Genomic DNA, 23,276 nt, shown 5'->3' with positions numbered 1-23,276 from the left:
CACGAAATTTTAAAATTTTCCACAAAGAACTCATCCAAGAAGACATCCTTGGATTCCTGAAAGTATGTCCTCGGGTTTGTTCTACCCAGTTCTCAGAGCCCATGGCTGATTACTTGGCTGTGATTAGTCACCTGGGGCGGTTTTTCTATTTCATTATTCCAGTTAAGTGAAAAAGTATCAGCAGGGTTCTCTGCGAGTATAAAAATTTCAAATTTAATCTAATACATGAAATCTCAAGTAGTAGAAAGACACCAGAAGGTGTTAAGTGCCAAACCAAAAAATGATGAACTTCATCTGCACCCCGCTGCAGCCTCAGAGGGTGGGGTTGGAAAACAGAATGTGTGTGGTGTGGTGATTAGTGTGGTGGTCTGCACTTATGTCTGTGTGTGTATGTCTTGCCGAAGAAACCGCAAGCCTAGCAGACAAGCAGCCATGGGGAAACAGACAAAGGAGGTCATTCCAGAAATGAGCCCCGACAGACTCCACCGTTTGGGGAGTGCCAGTTGTGCCTGTCCTAGGAATTTTATATGCATTTTTTCCTGATTTTTATAATCACAGAAAACAGCTACTGCTATTGTTATCGTTAATGCACTGCTATAGATGAGGCAGCCGCGGCCGGCACAAAGATGTTGCCACTTTTCCAAGACCTCATAGATCTCACAACCGAATTATGTTTAACCCTGAAGTTGTGTTCCTTCCACAAAACCATCCTGGCTCTAACCTTCATAAAATCCATCTGTGATCTTATATCCCCCTGAAATTAAATTACCAATTTTTCTTAAATACATGCCTCTGAAAATCACATTTCAGTTTAGTAAACAGGAAAAAAAAACCCCACAGGCTTTTGCTTTTGGTGAAAAGAATGTTGGAGTGAGAAAACCAGGATTAAGGATATGTGTTCACCAGCAGAGCGACTTGAAAACACATCATTTCGTAGCTGAGCTGCACTTTCTTTTTTAACAAAACAAATATCGATACGTGTTTCCCTCAGAGCTGCTGAGGGTCAGAAAGATCCTCAAGATCCTGCTAAATTTACTTGTGATCTAAAAACCATTATCACAGATGGTGAACATTTGTTATTTTCTCATTGAGGGTTTCCTACATACAGTTCATTCTTATTATTTTTTTCCTCAACAAAATAGGAAATACTGGCTTTCCCTCTTGTAAATTAAGCGTTCTCAACAGGAATGAAAATTGGCTCTTGGGGTATAGGCAAATAAATCTTTTTAATGTATAATGTACAGATATACATAGAGTACATAAATACATACAGTAAATCTGTGATACTAAAATTTCATGGAAAGTGATTTTTAAAATTATATTAAAAAGGGTCAGGAGCTATGATGTAAAAGAGGTCAAGAAACACTATGGTAGTCAGTTTCCTTGCTACAGGCGCTGACCTCAGCATCAAACTGGTCGTAACTGGATGATGTGCCTTCCGGTCTTCGCTAGGACTCGATCCTCTTAACTTGTCACTCCTCCCATCTGTGCTAAACCCTCAAAGCTGTAGTCATTGCATTCTCCCTTATAGTCCATAACTCAGAATTCAAGGAAGTCTGCTTTGAAGAAATATAATCTAAGGAAGGCTCTTGGTTGTAAATCTTCCAGCCAGTTGTCTGTATTTATACATTTATAAGTAACTCTCAGGCTTAGAAGTAGAGAAAGGATTTGGATGACTTTCTCAAAGCTGATAAAGTATATCCTCTCGTCTCTTGATTATCCGTACTAAAGACCTGGGGTGGGGGGGAGAAGACAAAGGACACCAGTAACTGAGATGCTGCCAGAATGCTGCGATTGAGTGGTGCCACTGTCACGTGAGGACCGCCTGAGGAAGAGCTAGGAAGCAGGTCCTCTGCCTCCCCCACTGGTTGCCCCGCCCCAAAGGAAGTTCTCTCCCCTCAGTGTAAGCAGAGGTTAATCAGCAAAGAGGTTAATGGTCCGAATTCAGTCCTGAAAAACCTTGCCAGGGTTGCCGTTCACATCTTCAGAGAGGATAAGGCAAACACAGGAGGGAAGTGCCTCCGTGCCGGTCCTGGCTGCATTCTAGGATGAAAGATGATGATAAGCACAGATTACAAACGAAACTATCAGGCTGTTTGGCCCTGTTGTAGTGTTCAGTTATGCTACAATACTTAGTTGCTCAAATCATTGATATTCTTTCAAAATCTTATCTTAGAAGTGTTAGAAAAATGTATCCCTCCTCATGAAACAGTCGTTTCCATAATCTCTTTATATCTGCAGTACTATTCAATATCCATGTATTTAAACAGTGGTAAAAATGAAGGACTTTTAAGATATGCTGTCTGATTTCACAGATAGCACTCTGTACTTGTCCTTGTTTACAAAAAATATTTAAAATTATCAGTATTATCAAATTGGGCTTAATAATTATGAAATTACTGGAATTTACCATTCCATTTAGTTTGTCTAAAGATATATTTTATAGTGGCATTTGTAATGTTAAAAAGGAGAAAATTAAGGATCAAATATGTATTTTACTGAAAATATGACACCCTTAGGAAAAAAATTTAGGTGTAACCTGGACTGAAATTTTTCTCCCTAAATGCGTCCAATCTGACTGACTACGACTCCATAAGTGTTGTAATACTGTGCTCAGACTGTGTGAAGGAAGCCCCAAAGTGCCGGCATTTCCTTCAGTGAATGGTCACCTGAGGACCTGTTCCAAAGCACCAAGAGGTGGAAGGCAAAAAGAAAAGGGCATCTTCCTCAATCCCGAGGTCCGGAGTGCTGCAGGAGAAGTACAAACAGTACTTAGTATTTAGCAGTCTCTTTGCATTCTGTTACTAATTATTTTATTCATTACTTTTGAGTATTTTTACGTTGGCGGAACATTGCCCAGTCAGTAACATCCTCAGGTTTTTCCTTATTGAAGCACAGCATCATCACAATGATAGTCTTTCTCGTCAGCAGTTTTGTGAACGTATGTTGACTCTGCCAGGTTTTTGTGTAGGTCCCTTGAGCCATGTTTGTTTCTGTTCTGATTCCCTGAGGCCTTTCTTGGATTGTTCCTAGTCTCCAAGCCATACAGTTTTTCTCACGCTTATTAAATATCTATGCTTGGGGTAGTGGGAAAATTGATTTGATTTATGGTACTCTCTTTCATACTAAAACAGCTCTTTTGAGTGTAGACACAAACACTGTGGAAGCATATTTATCATAGCCAAAGTGAATTTAATCACCTATCATTTGAAGTTAAATGCCACTCGTGACAATAGAGCCAAGTGCCACTGAAGATGATGTAGCACATTTAGTAAGGAACAAAGGCAGACCTACCGGAAAGCAGTTCACATGATAACTGTGGGCTTCTCCTACCAGGAGAGAAGGCAGGTCTCCTTCCTCCCTCCAGCCCTAATTCAATCCAAGAGACATTATGTGGGGCTGAGCAAGGCAGCTGCCCCGTGGGAGTGGGGGCAGCAGTCCAGTGCCATGCTTCAGAGCCGGTGGGTGAGCAGACATCTGCCTTAGGTTTGGCTACAGCAGTGACAGTAATGAGGTGAACGGGGTATCCATGAGTGGGGTGGCAGAGACCATGGGACAAGATTCTCACTATAGGAGGAGGAATTTACAAATATAGAAAAGAAAGAAACTGAGAATGACCCTGTGGGGTTGGACTGGAATTGGAGGCATTGGGGTGAACTCATGGTTTTCAATATATATAAATATAGATGTACATACTTAAATATAGGTCTGTATTTACATCTGTTAATAGTGAGAGATGTAAATATGTTTGTGTTTACACACACGGAGACATAAACTCACACATATTTCCTACCTCTGACTACAGAAAAGGCCTGGGAACAGTGACACCCGAATAGCATTGAGCACACCTAGCTTGGTTTCTCAACAGAGCAGGAAAAGTAAAAGGTGAGCCTGGAACATCTTATGCCAAAAAGTAAGAAAGTGCTCAAAGTGCTCAGAACAATAAGACGCTGAAGCCAGCTCAAAGGGATTCCCACTGGAATTCCCAAATCTGGAATTATTTGAGCATCAAAATGAATAATGATAGGAACATGTTATAACCCATTGAAAGAAGGAGGAGTCGCTGAGTCCATGCTGATATAAATAGATAATGTAAACTGAATAAAGAGAATTTTTTTCTTACAGTAGGATGTGCCACTAATAAATGTAGAAGGAATGATAGAATTTTCAAAATCATCATTTGGAGTCATTCTAGTAATAAATAACTCAGCCCCATGAAATAATTAATTACAGAGAGAAAAATTAACTTTGCAGTGAAGAAACCTGGCCAATACCATTTTAATAAATTAAAATAAACATCATCAGCCATGAGACAAATTGAATTTGTACACCACCTGATGGGATGCAAAGAACACATTACATTGCTTCTGTGGTTTCCTGCCAAAAATATTCCTGCCACGACTGCTATGTAATCATGAAGACACATCAAACGAACTCAAACTGAGAGTAACTCTACCGAGTAACCAGCCTGTAATCTTCAAAAGTCAAAGAAAGAAATATCAAGAAAGACTGAGGAACTAACTGTTCAAGATGGAAGAAAACTAAAGAGACTTGAAAACTCGATGCCATATGTGATTCTGGTTTGGGTCCTTCTGCTATAAAGGATGTTGTCGGGACAACTGGTAGAACTTGAATGGAGTCTGTGGATTAGGTGGCAGTGATATATCAGGGTTAATTTCATGATATTGATGGTCATATTGCGGTTATGTGGGAGAATAGCCTTGTTTGTAGGAATTATAAACCAGAGCACTTAGGGTAAAGAGGGGTATCGTGTCAGAGCCTTCTCACAGATGGTTCAGGGGAAAAAGGCTTTTTGAATTTGAAATTATTTCAGAATTTTTTAAAATAGCAAAATAAATGTTCTTTTAAGCATATTCACCACTAGAGAAATTATTATTGCCTTTCAAAACTACAGAGGCAAGACTTTTAATATAAATCTACAGCCAGAAAATGTTTCCTTATTGAGATCTTTTATATTTATCAGAAACAAAAATAATAAGACTACAGAGGATCCTTAAAAGAGAATTGTATTACTTTTTAACATACTAAACACACACACACATACACATGGCCAATAAAGAATTTTTAAATGGATGGTGTAGCTCTGTATTTACTCAGGTTTCTAAACTTGTGGCCAAAAAATTGGGTACAATTTTATAAACAACATCCTGAAAAGGAGAATGTTGGGGTTTATTGTTTTTGTTGTTCTTTTTGCAAAGCAATTAAAAATGTAGGCTCTGGAACCAAGCTGCCTGTTTGGAATCCTGGCTACCACTTATGAGATGTGTGATCTCTGACAAAATATTTGATTTTCCTGTGCCTCAGTTTTCTCATCTGTAAATTAGGATAACAACATTGAACTCACAGGTCTGTCAACAGAATAAATGAGATAATATATGAAGAGCACTTAGACTGTGCTGTGCACTACAACTTTGTATAGAGCACTAAACAAAGTTGGCTGCTGTTGTTATTATTTCAGGAAAAGTTAAATTGCTTTCATAAAAGCACTCTAGTATGATTATGTTGCCTTCCTTCTCCCTCACCAGGAGTAGAATTACCTGAAGGCAATGAAAGTAATGGTCTCTGCTCTTAAACCTGTCCCAAGATCAAACTAAAGCCTGGAAATGGAGCATGTTTCAGAAGACAGCAGGCATTGCAATGCCATAGAAAAAAGATGTGGGCTTTGGAGAACTAAGATGTTGGTTGAATTCCAGATCTGCTGCTTACAAGCTCTGTGACTTTGGTCTTGGTCTGTAAAATGTCTAGAATGTACAAATAATCATAGTGATCACAAAGGGCTATTAGGGGTTAAATGAGATAAACTTGGCAAAACTTTCTGCAGACCGACCCAAAGAATGTCCGCAGAAAATGATGGGTTTTTTCCTTACTCCTTTAAAGGTGTAGGAACAGTTAATTTAGAAGAATGGAGGCCTTAGGATCAGAAATAGTAGCAGAGCATTTGAGGGCATTTTTTGAGAAGTGTGTTAAAGTCGTCGCAGTTTGTTCCTGCAGGGGTTTAGACTACCAACGATGGACTTAAATTGCCTCAGAAGGAATTTCAGTTGACAAGAAGCATGTCATGTGTTGTGTAATCCCATTCTTGAGAGACGCTGGAGAAGGATAGATAACTATCTTTCTAGAACAGCACAGATTTAGTGCACACCAGCCTTGGAACCAGGGACAAAGGAAAGAATCTTCACCCAGTCCCCATCTCTGTTATATGATGAAGAGAATATTGATTTTTCTGGCTGTAAAAATGTAAGCCTTTCTTTATCCCACAAAAGGATCATGTCACATGCACATTCAAAGTGTATGTGTGTATTTTCTTTTAAAGAGAAAATGTGCTTCCTTTAAAGAACACGTAGCTGTTCATCTGAAAATTAGTGACTCTTGGTCACTGACCTAGGACTTCTTTAGAACTCTGAGTATTATCAAAAGAAGAGCTCTGAGTATTATCTTCTGCTTTCATTCATTCACTTAGTCATGCAACAAGTATTTGTTGAGAACTCCCTAATATTCCAGGCACTCTGTTAGATGTTGATTATTTAAAAAGTGAACAAAGCAAAAGCAGATCTCTCATGGAGGAGGATTCAGTCTCCTGCTCTTACAACCTCTAATGGGTTTTATGGGACCTCTTTGCAAAGGAGCATACTTCAAACCATGCAAATCAGATTCTTTTGGCTACAGCTGTAGACAGACAGATGTTTGGTGTGTATGAAAGCAGGCATTTCCACTTTGCCTGGAGTTGCCTTACCTGCAGATTTCCTTCAGGCAGTGTCCCTGTGCCTAGTGGGCGGCAGCCAGTGACCTGGGGAAACGGTGCCTGTTGTTGATAGCTCACGTGAAATTAAACTTGGCTGCTTGCTGGTGGAACCTGTTATGAACTAGAAGCTCTCAGTGTCTGCCTTTAATACAGGGGAGGAGATTTTCTTCCTTAGCACAATCATGGCGATGTTAACTCTCTCGGCCGACTAGCGGCACAAAGGAGAACTGCCGCCCGGGTCTGCATTGGCGAAGGCAGAAAGCTGCAGTTACGGGCATTCCCTGTGACAGAGAGAACCGGCTGTGCCTGGGAGAGCCGGGAACGGCAAAAAGCACACCACGAAAGCAGTGTGGTGGTGACATGCTTCTGTTTTTATCCAGATATGCTAGTAACATGTTTATTCAGTGTGGTGCCTCTGCTGAGATAAGACCCTCTTCCTTCGGGTGCCCTAGACCGCCGTTTGTTTAGCTGGAGAACTTAATGAGTAATGGATGTGCTTGGCTGGCTGATAGAAAGTATTTCCACAGCCTGTGGCTGTGTTTATAGAGAGCCAGAGAGAGACCACAGGCAGCAATTTGTCTTCTAAGGTATCAGCAAAGTCTTCTCTTTTAACAACTAGAGGATTTATTTTTAACTGCTTGAGTCAGTGTTTGTCAGATGACGCGGACCATCAAACTGCAGATTGAAGTCCCCAGTGCGGGGGAAGCTGGGCTGGCTGGGAAAAGGGGTGGGATTTCAGCATCATCGTGCTTCCGTGGCTCTGCCTCCCAACGTGGGAGAGAGTTTCGGGCTTGCAGCAGCAGGAGTCGATTTGCAGGTCCAGCTGGCAACTAAAGGGTAACAGCTCCTTCAGCTGCTTAAAGACATAATTGCCCGCTGATCGGGGTATTGTGAGGAGGCACCCAGGACCCAGGGACCAGAGGATTGCGAGCGCTGGCCTCTGCTGTTTGGCAGATTGAGCTTTTCTCTTGCTTGATGCTGCCTGTCTCCAGAAGCCTCTCACCATGATCGATAGCTCCAAGAAGCAGCAACAGGGCTTCCCGGAGATTTTAGCTGCTGGCGATTTCGAGCCACTAAAAGAAAAGGAATGCCTTGAAGGGAGCAACCAGAAAAGTCTCAAGGAAGGTCAGTCTGTCTGTGGACAGGGGCAGAACTGCCAAATTCATGCTCTCGTCCACCAGGCTGAGCGTGTGTGTCTGCTTCCCATGCCGTGTGTCTGCTCTCTGTCCACTCACGTACCTTACACGCTCTCAGTTCTTTGAAATGAAAGCTTAAGGCTGTTCTTGGTAGCTCTTTCTGAAGACTCACTAACTGATAGGACTCCAGGGAGGTGGCAGTAATTGCTAGAGTAAGGGGACTTACGAAGCCAGTCCTCATTTCGGTGAAATCCTGCCAGGTTCGTTTTGTCGATTTTCTCATGTCCTCTAATTTTTTTGCTTCCCCCCACCCAACTTTAGGAGAGGCCATTTCCTTTCCAGTGTTATGCAGAACCCTGCTTCTTTTACATTGACGAACACGTAGTTCCAGGGAAATGATTTTTTTTTCCATTTAACATGTTTATGGTTTTTTATTGTTTAAAAGCAGGAAGGTAGCTAGCTCTTTCTTAATTGTATCTTTAAACGATTGGTTTAATTGGTTATAATGCACATTGCACCATCATTTTGTTTTGTTTTTTAGGCACGTTGCGTAGTTTTGTGGTTTTTTAACAAAGCAAAGAGTAAGCTTAAGAATGCTGTCAGTGATTGTTAGTGGCCACCACGCAGGTACCTCCCTGACTGATTTAAGAAAATGTCCAAAGTTCCGGGCACTGCTGTCCTGTGTCCTGGTACACTGAAGTGTGGCAAGACCAGTGCCCAGCGTGCTTTACTACAGCAGCAGGAGACCAGGGGCCATGGAGTAAGAAATTCAGAATCTTCAGAGAATAAGTTTTTTCTGAATTTGAGATATGAAAGTCACCCCTCTCGATGCTTGTTTAATTTGAAATTTGATTTTCTAGTGTTCTTTGGGAGGAAAACCCCCCACAGTAACCATCAGCTGCCCCCTCACCTCTCCACTGGCTCTTCCTCATCTTCTGGAGACCCAGACAGTAAATATAGTTATCTGCCCAAGCAGCAGTTTGAGCTTCTTCCAAAATGATATTCCTTCTTTTCTTTTTCATACATTTAGAAAAGGAGAATGTGATGACAGATTGTTGCATATTTAAACAATAAGAAGAAGGAACGATAGTTGTTTTCTTATTGGAGTTGAACTTCTTTTGGGTACTGGTTGAAAAAAACATGTAGATGGAAACAAAGGACACACAATGAAGTATCAATAGCTATTGCCAGGAACCAGACGGCGGGGTCGCCCCCGCTTGTGCGCTGCAGATCTTGTAGACTCTCGTAAAATCAACACCGGTAGAGCTTCTAGGGCATGTTCTAGAGACTCACTGAGGGGAACTTAATTTTTTTAAATCATTAACTTAAAAAGGGGATTATCTATGTATCATTTAAGTCAAGTTCTAGTGTTAAGCTCCTATTAACATAAATTTTTAACAATTTTTACGCTACTTGAAAAACTGGGAAAAGTGGAGGAAAATGCAATTGGAGAAATAAAAAGATGTTATAACAACAGTATGATAAGGTGTATAGAGAGCAAGAATTAAAAATATAAAAACAGGATAGGAGAATTATCAACAGGAACGGCAAAACTGCCTTGAGATGATTACATAATGTATCGATTCTTTCCCGAACAGTTGTGACCATGCTTTGAATTTATACATGTGCTGTAGTATAATGTCACAAAGCAAGAGCATGGACTCTCTGAAGTGATATATACTTGGGATCAAATCCCATTTTCTAGCTCTGTGACCCTAGACAAGTTCACTGCTCTAAGCCTTAATTTCCTCCTTTGTACAATGAAGATAAACAATACCTACTTCATAGTGTCTTTATGAGATACCCAGTTTCATGCCGGTTTGCCATCCCTCTTCTTATTTTTTTAACCCTTTACTTTTAACTTCTATTTAAAATTTAATTTTTAAAATCTCGTGTATATTGACAAAGTAGAGAAGTGTTTATATATCTTACTGTCATGTAAATTCATCAGTATAAAGAGGTGTACAGGGAGAGAACTTTCATATTTTTAAACACTCCACAGAAATGACTGGATGATAAAATTCATCTACCTCAGCACAGTTGCCTTGAACTAGGCTTCGCTTTCTATCTCAACAGACTGTATTTCTACTTATTTTTGCTAGCGATAGGGCTGAGGGGGGAAAAAAAAAATAGAGACATCAAAGGTGATCTGTTACCTCAAAGGTAGTGACACCGAAAGAGGATTAGACCAGAGTTTAATTAGAACAGAAAAAATAGGAGAAATTTTGCAGAAAGCTGCTTTTTTTCCTTGGCGTCCTCTGAAAATGACTACGTTCCTTTGCAGGGTTGAACTCCTGGAATTCAGTGTGTCACAGTCCCTGCCTGCAGATGAGCACCAGCGGTGACCTTATCAGACTCTTGGGACAGGCCACTGCTGAGCTCCTCCTGCTGCTAGGTCCTGGGTCATATGTCAGTTTTATTAATCTGTGAAAGCTTATTGATATGGCAGCAATGTTCAAATGCTAAAATGCCCCAGAGTCTAATTAGATCCTATGCTGTCTTGTCAAAAGACAAATTTCTGACTATTTAGTCATGTCTATGGTTTATGCCTCGTGTTAAGGGATACTAATTTAAAATACTGTCTTTCACATGAATAATATTTGGTGTTCCACTCATTTGTGGCAGTGTCTGAATCACAAGTTTTCAGGTAATGAAGGAAGGATAGATTTTGGTCCATTCCATTCTAATCGTAGCAACACAGCCGGGTCCCTGGCGTTTGTGATGGTGTCTGCTGCGAGGGGTGGGAGGTCTCCTCTGCTTCTCAAGTAGTTGCTCTAGTTCTTGCTTATTTGGGGACATTTTAGAATTCCTGTTATTGTTGACAGTGCTAATTAGCTGAAATTATTATTAGGGGGAAAAACAGATTTTGTAAGCAGATAATCATAGGTTTCAAAGTTTATGTGACACCTTAACAAGAAAATTTAGTAATACCTATTGAAAATTTAAGGGAAAAATGTTCCAAGTGTCAATCGCCTGTGAATAGTTGTCACTACATACCAGAGAATTCTTTGGATAATAAAGCATATCTCCTCACAGTTTTGTTAATGCTTATGTAAACTTTTTGATAAATACCAACCCACATATATAGTTGGAGAATTTAATTATTTTCTGCTTCAGGTGAGAAATAGCAATAAATGGCATGAATTCTGATCAACTTCAAAATAGGACATTTTCCTTAGACTAGTTTCTTTTGTCAAAGCAGCAGTAGGGAATCTCAACTTTTGACTTATCCACAAAAGGTTTAGAACGTTTTTTAATAGCACTCATCACAGATGAGATTTAAATTTAATTTCTGGTTCTAACAACTAAAGGATATTACAAATCACTGACTTGAAAACTTACAAATTAATAATCATGAAACTTGAGGGAAAAATCAAATAAATTGAGATGTTTAATTCAGATAAATGGTTTAATATGAAGCGTTATTGAGATGATGAATCATAATGCCAGTGCTACCAGCTAGTTATATCCCGTATTTATCAAAGACAAAATGTAGCAAATCAATTTAAAGAGGAAAAATTGATGTTCAATATACGGAGCTCTCTAATGGTGAAAATGAAACACCAAAGAAAGAAAACTGGCTTGTGTATTAATGACTTTGACTAAACTACCTGCTCTAACAAACAACCCGCAAACTCAGTGTTTTAACCAATCAAAGCGCATTTCTTGCTCAAAACATAGTCCCAGGTGGGTTGGGCAGCTATCCTAGTCAGCCGTCCTCTAAGAAATGGCTCGGGGATCTGGGCTCCTTTTATTGTGTGGCTCAGCCATGGCTGGTGGGGAGAAGAGCTACTGCTTTGGGGAACCACATTCCCAATTCTGTCATAGACTGGGTAGTAACAGTTGCGATAAAGCATGTGAAAGTTTTAGGCAGACTGCATCATAGACAGCGGAGTGGATTAATGTGGTGCGCTGGGACATGGCTATAGGAGATCTATGTATGGAAAAAATGCACATTTGTCTGAGATATTCTGAGCAGTTCAACCTAGGGAAAATAGACTAAATAAATACCTTTATTAAAGCACCAAAACTTTTCTAAGTGGCAGAAATTATCTCATACATACTCTACCTGCACTGTCCATTAGCCTCATATGGCTGTTCAGATTTACATTTAAAATCATTAAAAATGAAGTGAAGTTTTTAAAATTTTACCTCCTCAGCCACATTCTCCACATTTCAGTTACTCAGACGCCACACCTGGTTGGTGGCTTCTGTATAGAGCCATGCAGATTATGAACCATTTCCATCACTGCTGGACGTTCTCTTGGAAAGCTGCTCACCCCAGCTTTGCAGGTCCAGAGTCTCTTAAAACCCAATCCCTGTGCCATTTCCTAAAGAAAGTCACCTGATCCTATCAGCTAAAAATAATTTCTTCTCTATCATATACTCCCAGTAACTTGCTCTGCATCTTTTTATGGCATGTCACCTTTTGCTACTGTGGTATGTGTCTGTACTATCTTCACTATTAGACCATAATATTTCTTGGAGATAGTGTCATTGTTTGGATGATTTTTCTACCTCACTCCCAGTGTCCTGCATCTCAAAGATACATTACTATTATGTAATAAGTATTTGAAGAATATTATACCCCTCTCTGCCTTCTTAAACAATGTCGTTTGAACTATTACCTTCAGATATAATTTAAAATTCAATTATAAATTAATGGCTAACCCGAAATGTATTGTATGTAATGTATTGGTGCCTTAAGTCATTGTTGAGGTGTATAAAACCGTTTGCCCATGCACAGAATGATCCCTAGATCATTACTAGATTACTAGAATCATTGTTTATTATTTGATTTTTGTCATCTGCCACGTTCGGCTGCTTTTCCCTTCTCTGACTCGCTGCTTCTAATCTTCAAAGTAAGCAACAAATAAACAAAATGTAATAGTGGAATCCTGATTCTGTTGTTGATTCAACTAAAATTTATTGAGTCATACTGGGAGAAGCAGAGAAATAAGCAGTTAAAATAGAGAATGCTACCCAGCCTTCTTCTATAAGTAAAGCACGTGAACTTTGCAACATCTATTTTTATTTCTTTGGGAACTTCTTCTTTCTTTGTTTTCTGCCAGTGTTCTACATAATTGAAAGTGTTGTACAAGTGAGGTATTGCTAAATTAATGGGTTTTTTAAAAATAAATTTGAAGTGTAAGATACGGTCCTTAAAATAAATTCAAATAACATACAGGTATGAAGGAAAAAGTAGAAGATTCTTTTTCCCAGATGTAATTCAGTGTCTTTTAAAAATGGGTATATGCTGCCTTTGAGATGAAATTATATAATTTAACTTTTTATTGGAAATCATTTTATTTGGCAGAAATTTGAGTGCTTCTCCACTGCATCATGCTGGAAGTTGTAAACCTCTATAAGCAATGGCATTCAAGGAGCTCACAGCCTGGAAAGTGGGAAACTGAATGATAATATAGACGTTAAAACACACACACACATAAAAGAGATAGCAGAAGAAACCTCTGTGTGCTCTGGTCCAAATGAGTGAGGATCCCCGACTGTGAGCGCCAGGCGCCTCTCATGTGCTTCAGGCCTGCACGGTCATCTGCATCCCTGACGGCTCCAGTAGGCCCCTTACTTCTTCCCATGAAGCGCATTCCTCCAGGGTTTCCTGTCTTTCGGTCAGTGGCACCTCCTTCCCCCCATTAGCTCACGGCAGGAACCCAAAATGGGAGTGATCCCTGACACCTTCCTTGACCTTCTCCTCATAGCCTGTCACCAAATCTGGTTATCGAATCTGTCAATTCTACCCCAAAAATATTTCATTTCTCAACAGCACTGTTTCACCACAGCCCCACCCTTATCCAGGTCCCCTTCCTCAAATAGAATCTCAACAGGAGTCTTGACTCAAGTAGAGATAGAGCTGCCCAGCTGATCTCCGCCCACACTCTGGCCGCCTTCAGCAAGTGAGGCCCTGCCTCTGCGCCACTTCTCTCTCCCTCCGCAGCTGTTCTCTCCCAGAAGGCCTCTCCCTGCCCACCCGTCCCCACCCCATCCCCACCCCATTGGCCTGAACAACTGCAGCTCATCCTTTGATCTGCATCATCATGCACAGTTGCTCTGACATTAGGATCGCACACAAGTTGTGTCACAAGTTCTCTGTTCTCCTTATGTTTTTGTGGGCAAATTGGCACATGTGTGTGTAGGTATACATATATAACGTTGAACAACGTGGGAGTTAAGGGCGCCGGCCTCCCGCCCCCGCCCCACCCCCCGCCATGCGCAGTCACAAATCCGAGTACTGCTATCTCTGCCTCAGAAACAAAGGAATTGACAAATGACTCAACCAAGGGCAGGAAACCAAAACAGTTTGGGTAGAATCAGGACTCAGACCCTAATTCTTTTGATTCTACGTATCGTGATCTCTAATCAAACACAAACTTCCCCCCCCTTCGCTTAGTTAAAGATCTGTAAAATGAAAATACAGGTACTATATTTATTGAAAAAAAAGTCCACATGTAAGTGGACCTGTGCAGTTCAAAGCCATGTTGTTCAAGGGTCAACTCTGTGTGTGTGTGTGTGCGTGTGTGTATGTATGTCCCATTCCTGAATCCACAAAATGGGAAGAAAAACACCAAGATATTGAGCCAGGATCAAATGACCTCAAGAGAGTAGCATGTGCTTACTATTCTGGGAAAAACTGGAGGTAAATAATATTCCACTGTTTTCCTGTTTCATTGTTAATTGTCTTTTTATTCAGAGAAACTGCCTTAGGAATTTACACTAAGGCATTTCAGAATCTTTTATACAACATACATTTTTCCAATTTAGAGGGATTAGGAAAGAGCTTTAAGCTGTCAGCACAACGCAATATATGGAATCTAAAAAAAACGGTACTGATGAACCTAGTGGCAGGGCAGGAATAAAGACACAGACGTAGAGAACAGACTTGAGGACACAGGGGGGAAGGGGAAGCTGGGACAAAGTGAGAGAGTGGCATTGACATATATACACTACCAAATGTAAAATAGATAGCTAGAAGGAAGCAGCTGCATAGCACAGGGAGATCAGCTCGGTGCTTTGTGACCACCTAGAGGGGTGGGATAGGGAGCGTGGGAGGGAGACACAAGAGGGAGGGGATATGGGGATATATGTATACTTACAGCCGATTCACTTTGTTGTACAACAGAAACTTAACACAACGCTGTAAAGCAATTATACTCCAATAAAGATTAAAAAAAAAAAAAGCTGTCAGCACCTCTGCCTATAGCTGCACACTGAAATTCTAATGCAGCAATAAAATGTAGACTTTTTGATTACCCCCAAAATAAGAAAAATAAACATTATCTTCTTTTGGAAACATGGAGGGTTAAGAAATCTAGACATTCAGGTATAGAACCAGCATGGTCCTACAGATTAAAAATTAATTGTCTGAAAAAACAAATCAGGTTTTTTTTAAAGCTCTTTACATTGCTGGTGATCAGGCAATTTAAGTGGATGATTTTACTTTTGCAATGCCTATTATTTGTGTTATACTTCCATTTATTCCACTGTGTAATTTATTTCCACTACTTTTTAACCAAGTGAGATTTTTTTAGATGCACATAGGTATGTATAATATCTTTCTGTATGTCTGCCACAGGCTAACATTATCCCTGCTATTCTGTACCAGGTCCCCTGGCTTGACATCACGTTGTCATACCATGAGAAGCATACTTAATTCATTCCAACTTTTGACAAAAAGGAGAGGGGAATTTGTGTGAAGGTATGATCAGTTTAAAGAAACATGCCCCATTTTTAGCAGCCTGTTTCCATGGAAACAGAAGCAGCAGCCAACCACAGAGTTATCAGAGTACCTGTAAATTTCCAAGGCTGAGTGTTGAAAACATTGTCTTCCTGACCTCACGGTGCAGATTAATGCAGGAAACCTACAGTGCATTAGCCTGGACTGCTAGCATTTTTAGTTTTTACTTCATTTTTGCTCTTTAATTCCTAATAGAGGATAAATGTTGCATTCTTGACTGTGACCTCCCTACCAGCAAGGGACAGTGGTTTAGAATTCCACAGTTTGTATCACCTACCTCTTCCCCGGCACCCCTCACCCCAGTGGACTTCAAAGGATGCAGTAGACTTTCTGATATTGGATGAAAGGCAGTATTTCCTAGGTAGTCTAAGGCCTAACTTTCAAACACTGATTTGCGCAGTTTTTTTTAAATTAACTTAATGTTGTCTCTCCTTTTCCTAAATGGAAAATAATCACAATATAAAAATTCCTGATCAGAATGCTGTTTGCGCTCGGTAGTGTCAGAGGTTTAGATTTATGTGCATACTGTGTTAACTCTGCTTTGGCTTCAGACAGGAGTGTTGACGGGAGTTTGCTTAATCAATGCAGATAGCGTGGCTCTTATAGGACAAACCACCATTTTATTTTTGGCCTCTTTGCATTTCATTATTTTAAATTACTTGAAGAAGAACCTTATTTTATAATTGGCAAATTAGACCCCTGAAAATACAACCCAAAGTCTGTAATCTTCGGTTGCTACTTTTTATCATCTACGAGAGTGCTTAAGTGCTTGTACGCTTCTCTAATGCAGCCTAAATTTCACATTAACTGTAAATGGAGATGAAAAGAAATTACTGTCTACCAGTTTTTCATGCTCTTCTTTACTCCTTTGCCCTTAGTGTTCCCTTTTTCAGTCTTCTTTTACCCTTTGAAACAATATAAATAGATTTTGTCTTCTGTTCTACCACCAACATCAATTCAGAAATATCTGAAGCCTCAAAGTCATACGACTAAGCAAGACAAGTGTTGGTTCTGTCCCATGATAATCACTTGCCCATACAAAATCCTCTTGGTGATTTATTCTTAAATTTGGCTAGAATTCTTTTTCCTTAGAAAATAGTAACTCAGTTATATACTTGTAAGTATACCGTGCAAAATTAAGTAAAACATGTTTATTAAAACTTCTGTATGGTGAGCATTGTAGAAGGTGCTAGACTATAAGGATGAGATCTAGAAGGGGAACTAGAGGCCCCCAGAAAACCAACAAAACCTAGAATTTGGTGTGACAGGGAATATGATATAATATATAGCTGTTATTGTAGTTATCAAATCCTTAAAAGATGAAGTCACCGTTGGTGGTTAATGGAATTATGATGGTGAGGGGGGCTAGCTAGCGATGGGTGGGAAATAAGAAATTTGATTATTGAGTAATTCGTTTCTTAAAGTCAATTGCCCTGCCAACTGTTCCGTTTTTTCCATTGAGGTAAAATTCACACAACATAAAATTAACCATTTTAAGTGAACGATTCAGGGGCATTTAATGTATTCACAATGTTGTGCAAGTACACCTCTATCTAGTTCCAAGACATTTTCATCAGCCCAAGAAAAAACCCTGTAGTCATTAAGCAGTGACTTCCCCCCAGTTCCAGGTAGCCACCAATCTGAGCTCTGTCTCTGTGTATTTACCAATTCTGGATATTTCACTTCTATGGAATCATATAATATATATGACCTTTTGCCATCTGGCTTCTTTCACTTAGTGTAATGTTTTTCAAATTCATCCATGTTGTGGCTTATATAGTACTTCATTTCTTTTTATGGCTGAATAATATTCCACTGTATGGATGGACCAGGATTTGTTTATTCATCTGTTGATGACATTTGGACTGTTCCCACCTTTTGGCTGTTGTGAATAGTGCCGCTGTGAACATGGGTGTACATGTGTGTGTTTGAGTACCTGTTTTAACTTCAGTTCACCGAGAAGTGGAATTGCTGGGCTGCAACTGTTCTGAACTAAAATTTTATATAATGAGCTTGAGAAAGAACTGCCAAATGTTCTAATTTTGTATCTTGTGGTCTTTTTCTCTGATGAAAATGATATCGTTCACAGCCAGTGAGTAACTTGCCGTTTCCTAACTGACTTCTCTCCCCCAAGCTGTTGCCATTATTAGTTGGAGCATGTCAAGAAAAAATAACCATGTTTCTCTTTTCAACTTGTTCTTCACAGTCTGCAGTGATTATTTCAAACCTCCTTCACTAGCCTCAAAACTGACGTTTCCTTCATTCATCTCATTTTGAACAGATGACCTTTCTTCCCCCTTCTCTGAGAAAATAAAAGCCATCATCTGGGAACTCTCTGGACGTCCCAGACCACATCTATAAACCTATTTGCAGCTGTATCCAGTCCTCATTGCCTTCCTGTCATGATAGAGGAAGTGGCTCTTAACAAGGTTGTTCTTGTTTGCTCTGAATCCCCTCCCCTTCAAGGGATCTGCTACCTCTTATTCTCTCCTTTATTCTCATTCATATTCATTCATTCCCGTTCTCTCCCTCTTCTCCCCTCCCCTTTTCTCTCTTGTCTTCATTGCTTGTAAACCTGTTCAAGTATGTTCCAGCCTGAAGTTCCATACCCCTCAAGCTTTCGCCTCTCTCCTACCCTTCCTGGGCAACATCTTGAAAGCATTGCTTCCATTACTATCATTCTTACTCTTACCCCTCCCTAACCTCTTCCAGCCTGATTTCCATCCATCACTCCAAAAAGCAGCTCCTTCATGTATTACAACAGCAGCATTGGATCCAGTTGGTCATGACCCCTTTCTAGAAACACTTTTATACACACTCTCCAGGCTTCTCCTCCTCCTTAGGCAGCTTCCTCTCACTTCCTTTTTTGGACCTTCATCCCCTATCTGACCTATAAAAATGGGCTTTTAATTGTTGGATTTCCTAGGAACTTGGTCCTGTGCTGCTTCTTGCCTCCTCTTTCTATATTCTCTACTTGGCAAACTCCCATAGCTTCAAATACTACATAAGTGACAACCTCCAAATTTTAGTCTCCTGCCAAGAGCTACCTTCTGAAATCTGGACCCATAGAGCCAGTTGTCACTTTGACATCTCAGCTTCTAATTCAGACATGTCCAAGACTTAACTCCCTAAACGGCCATGATGTATTCTTTATTCAGTCAGTGGTCCACCCACGTGCTTAAGCCAGAAACCCAGGCACCATCTTTATCTTTTCTCCTTCAAACACAACATCCAGTCCCTCAGCACATAGTGTTGATTTTGTTCTGAGTATTTCTCAAATCTGTCTGTTACATCTCTGAGCTGTGTTGGAATTGAAGAAAAAAGAATGAGAAGTCTTATGCTTATTAGGTTTCTGTCCTGGAACATGAGAAAAATTCTACCAAATTTATAAATAAATATGTGGTTTACAAATGAAAGCTTAACCTGAGCTTCTGACAACCACTGTAAATATCTCTGCATTCAGTCAAAAACCCAGCCCCATCACTCTCACTAATTCTTTTGATATCTATTGGTCCCTTACTGCTTACTAGTTATTTCAGATTTTACTATTTCTTTGGCATAATATTGCTGATAGCCTTAGGTAAGAGTAAGTGATCTTTGTTTCTGAATTTTAAATTACCTTAAAGCATGATGATGTATATTATGGGGAAGGGATGAGCAAAAAGGTCCTCTCTTGCCTTGTAAGTGGGGATATAGAGTGGTACAACCACTTGGATTGCAAAGTGTCCCTATCAAAATTTTCAGTGTGTGTGCGCGTGTGTGTGTGTATTTTAAGTGTGTGTGTGTGTGTGTATATATATATATAATATCTTTAAGTGTTTATATATATACACACACACACAAACATACACACACATGATGACACAAAATGAAGATAATCACTGCAACATTCTTAATAATAACAATAATAGCAGGAAATCTAGAAACTTAAGTGTATATGACTGATACATCCATATGTTAGATACAGCCACTAAGATAGCCAGAAAGAAGAATGAGCTGGATTTCATGGGTGGTTTTTTTTTTTTAAGCAAATTATCGAACTATGTGAATGGTATGATCCCTCCCCATGTATTTCCTTTGCATGTTTTATACTTAACATTGCCAGAATATTCACGAAACATTCTCCAGAGCCATAGAAATTTAATAGTGGTTACCTTCATGGAGGAGGGCTGGAGGTCTCTGGTGGGATGGACTGACTTTCACTTTTTTTTTATTATTGAAGTAAAGTATAGTTGATTTGCAATATTGTGTTAGTTTCAGATGTATAGCAAAGTGATTCAGTCTTATATTTTTTCAGATTATTCTCCATTATAGGTTATTATAAGATACTGAATATAGTTCCCTGTGCTATACAGTAAATCCTGTTGCTTATCATTTCTTATAGTAGTTTGTATCTGTTAATCCTGTATATACCACATCTTCTTAAATCAGTCATCTTGATTGTCACTTGGGTTGTTTCCGTATCTTGGCTTTGGGGTGCATGTATCTTTTTGGAATAGTGTTTTCATTTTTTCCGGATACATATGCAGGAGTGGAATTGCTGAATCACATGGTTACTCTGTTTTTAGTTTTTTTAAGGAACCTCCATAATGTTTTCCATAGCAACTGTACCAATTTACATTCCTACCAACATTGTACAAGGGTTCTCTTCTCTCCATACCCTCTACAATTTATTATTTGTAGACTTGTTGTTGTTGTTATTGGCCACAATGTGCAGCTTGTGGGATCTTAGTTCCCTGACCAGGGATTGAACCCTCGGCAGTGAAAGCACAGAGTCCCAACCACTGGACCGCCAGGGAATTCCCTGTAGACTTTCTGATGCTAGCCATTCTGACCAGTGTGAGGTCATTGTGGTTTTAATTTGCATTTCTCTAATAATTCGCGATGTTGAACATCTTTTCATGTGCCTGTTGTCTATCTATATGTCTTCTTTGGAGAAATGTCTATTTAGGTCTTCTGCCCATTTTCTGATTGGGTTGTTTGATTTTTTTTTGATATTGAGTTTTATGAACTGTTTGTATATTATGGATATTGTTGGTCGCATCATTTGCAAATATTTTCTCCCAGTCCGTAGGTTGTGTTTTCATTGTGTTGATCGTTTCCTTTGCTGTGCAAAAGCTTTTAAGTTTGATTAGGTCCCATGTGTTTATTTTTGCTTTTGTTTCTTTTGCCTAGGGAGACTGATCTAAGAAAATATCTCACTTTTTTTTTAATGTCCTTTTTTATGTGCATGTGTCACTTTTATTTTAACAAATAAATTGAAAAAATTTTATAAAATATGGATTTTTTTAAACTTTTTTTTTTTTTTGTCTGTGTTGGGTCTTTGTTGCTGCGCATGGGCTTTCTTTAGGTGCACCGAGCCGGGGCTACTCTTCTTTGCGGTGCGCAGGCTTCTCACTGTGGTGGCTTCTCTTGTTACGGAGCACGGGCTCTAGACGTGCAGGCTTCAGTAGTTGTGGCACGTGGGCTCAGTACTTGTGGCCCACAGGCTTAGTTGCTCCATGGCATGTGGGATCTTCCCGCCTTGAACCCATGTCCCCTGCCTTGGCAGGTGGATTCTTAACCGCTATGCCACCAAGGAAGCCCAAAACATGGATTTTTAAATATAGGTGTTAGTGGTATATATACTGTATATTTCTGAATCCCAGGCTTAGAAGGAAAGCCTTCAGGATGTGACTGCTTACCCTGTGACTACAAAATACCCATTCACAGCAAAGAACTAAAAATATGGGAATCTTGATGGAGCTAAATTTTTTTAATCCTGTTGATGATGGGTAGGCTCAGTATGTTTGATGGTAGGGGGTGTATGGGAAATCTCTGTACCTCCCTCTTGATTTGGTTGTAAACCTAAAACTGCTCTAAAAAAGTTATTTTTTTTATCCTTATGGTATTATGTTTGGAAAAAAAAGTGGTTATCTTCACCAATTATCTAAAGTAGTAGTAGTAACAACAATAATAACCACCACTAGCTTTTTAAACATTTACTTTTGAGGAACAGGAAAAGTAGTCCATCAGTCTTTTGCTCTTTTGATACAGATTTTTTCAAGATGTCATTTGCCCCTACCTGATTGAACAGATGCAGTTGTAAACTTTACTGCTGAACTGCTGCTTGATAGAACACTGAAATCAGGGTTGAATGGGGCCCCCAAATGTAACTGTTCTAAGGTATTACTTAGGGGCCAGTTAATCCCTCCTGTATCTAAGTTCAAAAGATAATATGAAGATGTTGGCTTTTCTAAATTGTCTTGTTTTTATAGGACCAGGCCCCTAAATTAGCACTCTTTAAACAATGCATAATAAATTTTTGCCAAAGTACAACTACTTCGTTCTCTTTTAACTACTCAAACATCTTTAAACAAATTTTTAAAAACTGAAACCAGGGTCTGTTTTTTGCCTAATATTATCTTCAGAGTCAATACATAGTCAATTCTAGAGTATTTTTCAGTTTCCCATCTTTGCTTTTGCCACTCGTTTACCCAGCCTTTACTTGACTGGCTCAGGGTTTTGGGGTGTTTTTTCCTGCCCTCATGATTCTGCAATTTATTCTGTCCAGTGTCCTGTAATTAAATAATATACATTGGATCTTCTCTTTGACTTGCAGGCAGCTGCTCATCCCCACCCCCACGCCCCGTCCCCACTCATCCCACCCTCCTTCATACCCCATAACTGAAACTAGCTATTTATAAAGAATTTCTAAGACCATGGCTGCCTGCCATACTGCTTCCCAGAAAGTGTCATTTCTGCCTTGTTTATGTTATATACGTTCCTCAGATGTCCCCTTGCAAATCCCCTGGCCCAAAACTGTGCTTTGTTTTGGCTTGTTCAACTCATGCTAAATTGCTATATGTTACTAAAATGCTGCATAAGGTGGGTTTTTTTCTTTAGAGTAAAAAGGCACCTTATGTCATATTATGGAAACATTTCAAACATTCTACTTATAGAAACAAAAGAGAAAAGACATATCTTGGTTCAAAAAGCAGCTAAAAATTTTGAAGGGGGTGTAAATATTATGTGAAAGACATTATTCTATTTTGAGATTTTTTTTTTTTAATATTGGAAACTAATCCTAAAATTTTGCTCTAAAAGCACTTTATTCCATTTAAGATTCAGGGGAAAGGAACTAAGAGACGATACTTTTTAATTCTAAACTATTTCTGATGATGAATAAGAATGACATTTCCTCTTTGCCATTAGATGAGCTACCTTTCATTTTTCGGAATGGTGGTTAAAATTAAGTTTTTACTTTTCTTGTATTAAAAAAAGAGCAAGTTGAAAACATTTATGTTGACAGAATATTGTTTCTGTCTTTTGTAACAAGGCATAACACTTAAGTAGAATTTTTAAAATTATATGCATTTTTCTCTTTGTTGAAATGTAATCAGAAACCATGAATGTTAGCCCTAAGAAATAATAACACACATCATCTTGGAAAAATTCAAAAATTAATTAAAATTTTTTCTCTAAATGCAACAGATATAAAGTAGTCTGTATCCATGTTTTCACACGTCTACTATAATTTCAAAGATGATGGTTTGCATACAAATTAGTCCCCTTACTTTATGGCCATGCCTTATATGGACCACATAGGGATATTCCTCCTTTTAGGAATTAAGGAAATAACTAA

General features: G+C 39.3%; 1 protein-coding gene across 11 annotated transcripts in view; it reads left to right on the top strand.

The window, feature by feature from the left end:
* Positions 1-23,276, top strand: part of MRTFB (myocardin related transcription factor B) — a 196,910-nt gene that overhangs the window by 113,932 nt on the left and 59,702 nt on the right. The window contains exon 1 of one of the 11 annotated variants that reach the window (XM_007188369.2): positions 7,552-7,888. The exons of the other annotated variants lie outside the window; for them this stretch is intronic. Coding sequence (XP_007188431.2) covers positions 7,768-7,888 — 121 coding nt within the window. The 5' untranslated portion in view covers positions 7,552-7,767. Of the gene's footprint in view, positions 1-7,551; positions 7,889-23,276 lie in introns of those variants that run through there. 11 annotated transcript variants of the gene reach the window in all.

Source organism: Balaenoptera acutorostrata, chromosome 15 (assembly GCF_949987535.1).
Source record: "Balaenoptera acutorostrata chromosome 15, mBalAcu1.1, whole genome shotgun sequence".
NCBI lineage: Eukaryota > Metazoa > Chordata > Mammalia > Artiodactyla > Balaenopteridae > Balaenoptera > Balaenoptera acutorostrata.
The sequence above is the reverse complement of the archived record's forward strand: the minus strand, read 5'-3'. Positions and strand labels throughout refer to the sequence as shown.